Below are 10,999 nucleotides of genomic sequence, written 5' to 3' on the forward strand. Positions count from 1 at the left end.
CAAAAATATAGTTAGACAGAAGGAATAAGGTCTAGTGTTCGGTAGCACAATAAGGCAACTATAGCTAACAGTAATTTACTGTATATTTAAAAATAATTAAAAGAGTTTAACTGGAATGTTCCTAGCATAAAGAAATAATAAATGCTTGAGGTTATAGATGCCTCAGTTACCCAGATTTGATCATTACACATTGTATTCCTGTATCAAAACATCACATGTACCTTGTAAATATGTACAAATGATTTCAAATTTTATGTTACATTCAGAGTGTACATGTACAGGTTTGTTTCATGGGTATATTGCATGATGCTGAAGTTTGAGGTACAAATGATCTAATCACTGAGGTAGTAAGCATAGCTGACTTTTAAAATATCACTTACATTTTCTGATTATATTACCTGTCAATACTTAAGGTGTTCCTGTTGTCCTGTGCAGCTGATATTACATCATGAATGTTGTAGATCTATGGTAAAATACTTAAACATATACCTAGTTATGTGCTGCATGTCTTCCTGACTAAATTGAAAGATTCTCCAGAGCACTAGATTCTGTCTTCCTTTGCATCCTCCACTACTATTGGCACAAAGTTGGTAAATTATTTTTGCTGAAATTGCCATGTTCATAATTACAAATCTAACTTAAATTGAAAAATGATATTGACTTGAAATTCTTTAAAGAAAAGATATATATCAACCTTGGCATAAGAAGATAAAACTGATACCTGACATAATACTAAAATAAAAATAACATAATAAAAAAGAAAAAATCAGGATAATATCAAAATGTTTAAAATGCCAAATGTGGGTGAAGGGGAGAAAGCAAACAAAACACACTGCCATGTGTGTACCTATGCAACTGTATTGCATGCTCTGCACATGTACCCCAAAACCTAAAATGCAATTAAAAAAAATTGAAAGTATACTTTCCATCCCTGCTCTTGTCACTCCTGTTTCCCTTGCATGTACACATACACATGCACAAACACACACACATCTGAATCTACTTTATTAATTTTATTTAATTTTTGTTACTATATTTGTGGTTTCTTACAAAATACAAGCAGATTCAAATATAGATGAATACTTTTTGCCTTTTATCATTTAAAATGAGTATTCATTTTACATTTCAGAACTTTTTTTTACTTAATAATATCGAAGAGAGATTTTGACATCAGTATAGAGAGTTCTAATTATTTTTACTATTTCATATTATTTCACTGAATGGATAATTTATTGAATTTATATCTTATTGATAGATAATAAAGTTTTCTATTAATTTTATTATAGTGCCACAGTAAGTACTAGTGAACATATACCATTTCTTTCATATGCAGACATATTTATAGAATAAATCCTCAATTATAAGATTTTATTTCAAAAGGTATGCATATTTGTAAATAGAAAATTATCTTCATAAGTAGTTTAATGTCTATCTAAATGCCTAAATCTTTAGCTTCATATCTTACCAATCTCCTAACAAGCATCTTTTTATTCTAAACTGATGGATGAGTTTCACTTCTCAGAACACATCATGTTGTTTTGCACCTCCACATTTTGTATGTACTCTTCCTTTTGCCTAGAATGCTCTCCCTTCGGTCCTGCTATCTTAAGATCCTATTTTAAGATTCTACCAGACTATGACCACATTCTGTTACTACAATTTTAAGATTCTACCAGACTGTCACCACATTCTGTTACTACAATTGGCCAATAATTCCTTTATACTCCAAAACTAACCTGCAGATAATTCCATCATGGAAGTTCATTTGATGTTTCAATAAGTGCATGAATATCTGTGTGTACCAGGCATTCTGTTACTTGTTGTCAATACAGAGTAAATATGATGTATTTTGCTCTACCCTCAAGGAATTCCAGTCTAGAGGGGGAAATGAAGGTATTCAATAAATAATACCATAATCATTTCTAATTATAATTATGCTGAGCACTATTAGGAACATATATAGAATAGAGAAAGAACATATAATGCTGGAACCTTCCCCAGTTGCTGTGGTCATTGGAAGACTTCTTGGAGAAATTCCATCAATTCCATGCTATTTCCATCAAACTATGATAGACATTTTTTACAGAACTAGAGAAAACTATTTTAAAATTCATATAGAATCAAAAAAGAACCTGAATACTCAAGGCAATCCTAAGCAAAAGTAACAAAGGTGAAGGCATCATGCTACCCAAATTCAGACTGTATTACAGGGCTACAGTAACCAAAACAGTGTGGGACTGGGACAAAAAGAGACACATAGACTAATTAACAGAATAGAGAACCCAGAAATAAGACCACACACCTACAACTATCTGATATTTGACAAAGCTGACAATAACAAGCAATGGAAAATGAATTCTCTATTCAATAAATGATATTGGGATAACGGGCTAGCCATATACAGAAGACTGAAAAGAAACTCCTCCCTTATACCACATACAAAAATTAACTAAAGATGGTTTGAAAAATGAAGTGTAAAACCCAAAACTATAAAATCCCTGATAGTTTAGGCAATACCATTCAGGGTATAGGCATGGGAAAAGATTTCATGATGAAAATGCCAAAAGCAATTACAAAAAAAAAAAAATTGACACATGAGATCTAATTAAACTAAAGAGCTTCTAAAAACCTAGGCAAAACCATTCAGGACATAGGCACAGACAAGTACTTCATGACTAAAACACAAAAAGCAATGGCAACAAAAGCCAAAACAGACAAATGGGATCTAATTAAACTCCAGAGCTTCTGCACAGCAAAAGAAACAACCATTAGAGTGAACCGGCAACCAACAGAATGGGAAAACATTTTGCAATCTTCCCATCTGACAAAGGACTTATATCAGGAATCTACAAAGAAGTAAAAGAGATTTACAAGAAAAAACAAACAAACCCATTCAAAAGTGGGCAAAGGATATAAACAGACATGTTTCAAATGCAGACATATACGAGGCCAACAAACAAATGAAAAAAAAATGCTCATCATCACTGGTCATAAGAGAAATGCAAATCAAAACTACATTGAGCTATCATCTTATGCCAGTTAGAATGGCAATTATTAAAAAATCTGGAGACGACAGATGCTGGAGAGGATATGGAGAAATAGAAACACTTTTACACTATTGGTGGGAAAGTAAATTAGTTCAACCATTGTAGAAGACAGTGTGACAATTCCTCAAGGACCTAGAAATAGAAATTTCATTTGACCCAGCAATCCCATTACTGGGTATATATCCAAAGGATTATAAATCATTCTATTATAAAGACACATGCACACGTATGTTCATTGCGGCACTGTTTACAATAGCAAAGACTTGAAACCAACCCAAATGTCCATCGATGATAGACTGGACAGGGATAATGTGGCACATATACACCAGGGAATACTATGTAGCCATAAAGAACAATGAGTTCATGTCCTTTTCAGGGACATAGATGAACCTGGAAACCATCATTCTCAGCAAACTGACACAAGAACAGAAAATCAAACTGCATGTTCTCACTCATATGTGGGTGTTGAACAATGAGAACACATGGATACAGGGAGGGGAGCATCACACACTGAGGTCTGTGGTGGGGGTCTAGGGGGAGGGACATGGGTAGGGAGTTGGGGAGGGATAACATGGGGAGTAATGCCAGATATAGGTGATGGGGATGGAGGCAGCAAACCACATTGCCATGTATGTACCTATGCAACAATCCTACATGTTCTTCCCATGTACCCCAGAACATAAAGAGCAATAATATATATATTATATATATATTATATATATATGTATTATATATATTTTAGATATTATATATATTTATATGTATATATTATAATATATTATAATATATATATAATATACTATATATATATAAAACACCAAAAAATGTATTAATAGAGTAAACACACAATCTACAGAAGAGGAGAAAAGTTTTTGCAAGCTATGCATCTGACCAAAGTCTGATATCCGGCATTTATAAGGAACTTAAATTTACAAAAAAAAAAAAAATTAAAAAGTGAGCAAAGGACATGAACAGACAATTTTCCAAAGAAGAAATTTATGCAGCTAATAATCACATAAAAAAGCTCAACATCACTGATTATTAGAGAAATGCAAATAAAAACACAAAGAGATACCATCTTACACCAGTCAGAATGGCTATTACTAAAGTCAAAAGGTAACAGATGCTGGTGAGGTTGTAGAGAAAAAGAAACGCTTACACACATTGGAGGGGTTGTAAATTAGTTCAGCCCTTGTGGAACATAGTGTGGCAATTCCTTAAAAAGACCTAAAGACAGAAATACCATTTAACCCAGGAATCCTATTATTGGGTGTATACCTAAAGGAATATAAATTATTTTATTATGAAGACCTATACATATATATGTTCATTGCAGCCACTATTCACAATAGCAAATACATGGAATCAACCTAAATGCCTATCAGTGATATATTGGATAAAGAAAATGTAGTACATATACACCACGGAATACTATGCAGCCATAAAAAGAATGAGATCATGTCCTTTGTAAGGACATAGATGGAGCTGGAAGTCATTATCCTTAGCAAACTAACACAGGAACGGGAGACAAAATATCGCATGTTCTCATCTATAAGTAAGAGCTAAACATTAAGTACACATGAACACAAAGAAGGGAACAACAGACACTGGGGCCTTTGAAAGGGAAGTGGGTAGGAGGAAGGAGTGGATCGGGAAAAATAACTAATGATTACTAGGCTTAATACCTGTGTGATGAAATAACCTGTGCAGCAAACCCGCATGACACAAACCTGTGTAACAAAGCTGCACTCATACCCCCGAACTTACAATAAAAGTTTAAAAACAAAATGAAATTGTAATCTTAAACAATGCTGTGAGATTTCTGCCACAGCTTTTTATGGCCTGAATTTATTTGTGATGACATTATCACAAGTACTGGTAATACTGATTACATTCATAATCGAAAGAAATGTTACATGTCAATTAGATATTAATAAAAAATAAATGTGTAACTTTTTTCACCTAAGTTCCCAGACCTTCTGGATTCTATTCATAGACCTCTTGAAAGCATATAATATACAGGTGAAGAACCCAACCTGTGCTCCACTATTTGTTTTATGTGCTCACATTTATGTTTTAGAAATAGTTCTTGCTGTTATATGGAGAATGAAAATGGGAAACCATGAGGAGAAAGGTAGAGAGGCCAATTTGCAGGTCATTGCAATAGTATTCACTGCATAGTACTCATAGTATTACCCTGTAATACTATACTGTGAAGGAGTGTTACTATGCAGTAGAGACTTTGTCTAGGGAGATGGAAGCAGAGATAAAGAGACATAAATGAAGTATATATATATATATATATATATATATATATATATATATATATATGTTTGAAATAGGAGGACTATTTAATGGATTGTATGGGGTAGTGGATGAGAAAAAAGGGGGAATCAAAATTGTGACTCTATTAATAGCTAGTTATTGATTTGACTACATCCATTTTTCCTCTCTTTCTACTCTCCAGTCTCTTCTCTTTGTACCTATGATTCATCTCCCTTCTTTGATGACAAGGGCTCTACAGTGAGTCACCTGAAGTGCAGTCTAAAGAAGAGTCGAGGGTACTGCAAATGTGAAAGCCATATTCAGATACTGGCATGTGAAACATGTTGAAGAATGGCTACTCTGCCAGGCTGTATTTATGCAGAAATTTTAACTAGGCTCCATGAGAAAAGCTTTGAGGGCTTAGTTCAGGGCTTAAATGATTCCCCCAGAATGTGCCTTCTACTACCAGAAACTCCCTGGTAGAGATTAGATATTTATTCTCGAGCTTTAGGGCTTTATTAGTTAGATGAAATGTCTTACTTCATGCTTTTATTTTTAACAGTTTCCTAAACAGTACATACTACCATTTCTCAAAATAAACAATTTCTTATATTTTTATAAATCTGGACAAAGTCTGCCTTGTTTATTAATTTTTTTAAAGTCAATAGATAACTATTAAGACGTTTGTTTCTCAGTTAATGTATATAAGAACTTAAAGCATTTCCATTGCTATCCTTTGAATGTGTAAAAGATGAGGGACAAAATACTTCAGAGTTTTTAACCACATTTATTTTATTTAAAATTATTGTAAAAAAAGATATTAACCTATTGAAGATAGCATATTTATTTTTTTTTTTTACATTTTATGCAATCTTGGAATATACTTCATTCAAAATAAGAAATGCCAAAAGTGCAATACTTCCTTGGAAAAATATACAAAGGCCAATGCACACAAAGGACAATGCTAACTGTAGAAATGCATCAAAGACTAATAATAATTGATAAAAATCCAGTATTTTAACAATAATTAATACTAGGTAAGTTGATACATCCTATTAAAATGTGAAATTCTGCCATTTAAGTTCAAATAAGAACACTTATTTCCATTCTAGTACTTGCAATTTTATGCATGTTTAACACAATTGTAACAATAACAATAATGTTATTAGTTAGTATTTATTAAAGCATTAATGAATACCAAGCATTGTTAAATACATTGCATTTTTTTTTTTTTTTTTTGCTTAATTCTCACAACCTTACTAATGGTTAAGTACTATTATCACATTTTTAGGTGAACAAGCTGAGGCTTAAGAAACTGAAAAAAACTTGCTCAAGTTTGCAAAACAAGAAAGTTGTAAGACTGAAATTTACACCTACAACAGACTGATCTAACTAATTGCTGGATACATGTCCCTCAAAGACAGAGAAACAGATCTTGTATTTTAGAGGATCTCTGGCACCCAGCAAGGGCCTGAAACAGAGTAGATGTTAAACGCATAATTATTGAACTAAAGACTGACATTCAGAAGCAGATATTTATATTCAAAAACAAATGTAAGATTTTGGGCAGAAAAGTGGGAGTGAGACAAAAGTACATTTCCACCTTAATCTTTTTTTTCATTTGCCTAACTGACTCAAGGCAAGAAGGAAGAGTTTATGTTTTAGTTAAAATAAACTAGTGTTTCAAATTTTAAATGTGATTATATATCTAGCTCCAACATTACATTTCTTCATAACATATGTGGCTTGGAGGTTGTGTTGAAGCATGTTTTACAATTATCTTGGACTTTTACGTGGCAAAACTATTAATGCCATTTCTTTCTTTGCAAGGCAAAGGCTTGTTTTTCTCATGCTACTCGCTGTTCAAATCCATGATGACAGATTGCTGCCAGAATTCTTTTTAAATACTTTAGTCATTTTAAATAGGCACTTTTTTATCAGTATCTCAAAATACCATGCAATCTAACCTACTTTTGTCACCCCAACCATATTGGTAATTTTAAAAAATGGAAAATGTTCTATTCATTTTTTTGTCATATGTCTTAACAAGCTGCAATCTTAGAGACATCCTAAAACTAGAATATCACATTTCACATTCTAGTAACTTTTTTTGAAGGAAGTTATTCTTCAAAGCCATATTACTTTAATATAAGATGCATTTTGATAGAAGTCACAGGGAAATAGAAATAACATTTTTAGAACCCATTCTGCATACTTTCCATAAAATTGTCAAGACAAATATTTAGTCTACCTTTTACAATCTTTATAGAGATAAAAAGGGATAGAGGTAAAGTGAATATTTACCTGTAGGTAAAGTGATAACACAACAAGGAAATGACAGAACCAGGATTTAATTCCAGGGACAATGTTTGTCTAGATAAATGTCTTTGTCCCTTACAGGGATTCAGCCTTAAACCAGTTGTATGAATTCTCTGGACCTTCAGTATATCAGCTGTTAGAAAATTGGACTGGTTGGCTGATTTCCAAAGACTCTCTTGTAATAAAAATTTTTCTTACCATAATCAATAATAAACCAAATTAGGGAGAATCATGCTACATATTTCTTAAATTCTTTTTTCTTTTCTTTCCACAGGTTATATTATATGGAAAATTAGACACAGAGCTTCTTCTAAACAAATAACATGCTGCAATATTTTATTTTGGAAATAAAAAACTAATCATTAACGAAATAGTTAATATTTTTCCCAGTCTTGGGGGTAAATGAATTCATCATATCTGTGATTTTCAGCCAGGTTTTGAAAGCCAGTCAGATTTGAGTAGTTTACTATGATTTAAACTTTACAAATTGTCATTTGATTATTCACTATGTTAATTATGAAGTGTGATAGTGACATAAACACCTATTAAGAAACTGTATTGTTAAATTTCAAATTATTTGAACTGTTCTCTTATTTTCAAAGTTGACACAGAACTCAAACAACTGAACCCCTTTTAATATTACTTAAAAGAATCGCTTCATAGTATAAATTTCCCCAGTGTTATTTTTTTAACCTGTTTTAAAACAGTATTTCCAGTGTTACTTTTTTAAAAACCTGTTTTGTCCTACACTGTTAATTATAGTTCTAACTTAAACTAAATGCCATCAGAGTACCACAAGGCTGTGCAGAATGGGAAAGTTCCAAATTAGAAAACAGAATAATCATTGATGGATAGACTGGACAAGGAAAATGTGTCACATATATACCATGGAATACTATGCAGCCATAATAAATGATGAGTTCATGTTCTTTGTAGGGATATGGATGAATCTGGAAACCATCATTCTAAGCATACTGAAACAAGAACAGAAGATCAAACACTGCATGTTCTCAGTCATAGATGGGTGTTGAACAATGAGAACACATGGACACAGGGAGGGAAGCATCACACACTGGGGTCTGGTGGAGGTGGCTAGGCGAGGGACAGAGGAGAGTGGGGTGGTTGGGGAGGAATAACATGGGGAGAAATGCCAGATGTGGTTGACAGGGGGATGGAGGCAGCAAACCACATTGCCATGTATATACCTATGCAACAACCCTGCATGATCTGCATATGTACCCCAGAACCTAAAGTATAATAATAAAAAAATAAAGAAAACAGAAGAATCTTATTTTATCTCAGGCTTCTCTAAGTAGTCTTAATCTGAGGTACGTGTGTAGGATTCAGAAACAATTGGACCAGAAGTCTATGGTGTCCTGAATTTATGTTCACAATTTTGATAATATGTTCATGATTCTATGAAAATAACCTTTACATTTCAACAAATTATCAAATAGACTCATAACTCAAAAGGCTTTAAACACTACACTAACTTTTCAGTAAGATGTCACACATTTCTTATCTCTGACTTCTTTTCATAAATTTAAATGACTTGAAAGGTGGATTCTAAGTTTAATTTTTTATTGTTCTAAGAATGTAACTGTTGGTCTTATATCTCACAGAGGAATTCTCTACCCATTGCATGAGGTATCAATGGAGCAGTTTTCCCAAGACTGAAATATTGGGTATTTAGTTTTTTCTTCACTGCTCGCTTCACTTCCTGGTTTCTCAAAGTATATATAAGTGGATTCAGAAAAGGAGTGAAGATCGTATAGAAAACCGAGAGAATTTTGTCCACCATGAAGTTCGTAAAAGGCCACACATAAATGAAAATACAGGGCCCAAAGAACATTAACACAACAATAAAATGCGCTGTACAGGTAGAAAGAGCCTTGGAGGATCCTGTGGAAGAGTAGTCCCTGATAGTAATGAGAACAATGATGTAGGAGGTGAGCAAAAGCAGAAAACTTACAAGAGCAATCACACCACTGGTTGAGATCATGAAGATTCCAAGAACATAAATATCTATGCAAGCCAGTTGGATGACCAAAGGAAGATCACAGAAAAAACTGTCTACAACATTGGGACCACAAAAGGGCAAATAGAGGATAAAAGCTAATTGGCTCATTGTATGCAGAAAGCCCACTGTCCAAGAAAGTACCACAAGCTCAACACACACTCTTTGGCTCATAATTGTTGAATAATGGAGAGGTTTACATATGGCAATATACCTGTCAAAAGACATGGAGATCAGCAGCACAATCTCAGTTCCAGTGAAGAGGTGCAAAAAAAAGATCTGAGAAATGCAGCCTTCAAAAGAGATGGTCTTACGCTGAGCAAAGAAGTCCATAATCATCTTTGGTGTGGCAAAGGAGGACAGGCACATGTCAATGAGAGACAGGTTGCTGAGCAGGAAGTACATGGGAGAGTGGAATTGTGAGCTGGATATCACAGTGAGCAAAATAAGGCAGTTGCCCAACATGGTCATTAAATAAAAGATGGAAAACACCACAAAGAGGAGTATCTGGAGTTCAGGAGAATCAGCAAGTCCAAGTAACACGAATTCAGATACTCTGGAATAGTTGAACCCCTCCATTCATCTGCAGACTCTGCTTTATAATCTTAAAAGAAACAAAATTACAGAGTTTGAAAATGTGATATTTCTACAACCACATATTAACTTGATCATTCGCTAAAAGATTGATTACCTAGAATCCAACTAAAAATCCTCAGGGTAGACTTTTTTTTGGAGCCACTTAATTGCTACCAGATATAATTTGAAAAGTTTAATCTCTTGGTTTTGACCAGCATCGGTGCATGTCGAGCTATAGTCATCACATGCCCATACAATTATACACGTATCTGAATACTACCCAAGGAGTTACATCAAACACATTTATTGAAAAAGATTACATTACATTTGTGTGCTCTACTAAGTAAGTTATATAAACAAAACTAAAAATAAAACAAGTGTTGAAATCTCAAAGGTTTCTCTTAGAAACACAAAAATGTGAATATTTTGAATCAATTATCGTTAAACACTAGACTTAAGACTTTAATGATTTCAGAAGATCCATTTAATATCTTATGAGGTGAAAAATTATTTAATTTTTAATTTTTTAATTCCATAAAATAACTGATAACCAAAAGGCATACTTGTAATTTATAAGAGTTATTTTCCACTTTTACTATTCTATGATTTCATAGAAACATGTTTTTAAAAGAGAATCTCCTTCCTTTAATTATCTTCATTCTATCCAAAGTTATACTTTAAACTAGAAAAACAAACAACAAAAGCAAGATACATTAAGAACTTAGAATTATTTTTCAATATTAATTTTTTTCATTTACAGTGATTCCCAAGTTCT

The 10,999-nt window shown here is 33.1% G+C and overlaps 1 protein-coding gene across 1 annotated transcript; it reads right to left on the minus strand.

The window, feature by feature from the left end:
- Positions 1 to 6,237: 6,237 nt before the first annotated feature.
- Positions 6,238 to 10,635, minus strand: LOC118144873 (olfactory receptor 4K2-like). Its single transcript, XM_035259944.3, has one exon. The coding sequence runs from the start codon at positions 10,225 to 10,227 to the stop codon at positions 9,241 to 9,243; it is 987 nt and encodes a 328-aa protein (XP_035115835.2). The 5' UTR covers positions 10,228 to 10,635; the 3' UTR covers positions 6,238 to 9,240.
- Positions 10,636 to 10,999: the final 364 nt, after the last annotated feature.

Source organism: Callithrix jacchus, chromosome 8 (assembly GCF_049354715.1).
Source record: "Callithrix jacchus isolate 240 chromosome 8, calJac240_pri, whole genome shotgun sequence".
NCBI lineage: Eukaryota > Metazoa > Chordata > Mammalia > Primates > Cebidae > Callithrix > Callithrix jacchus.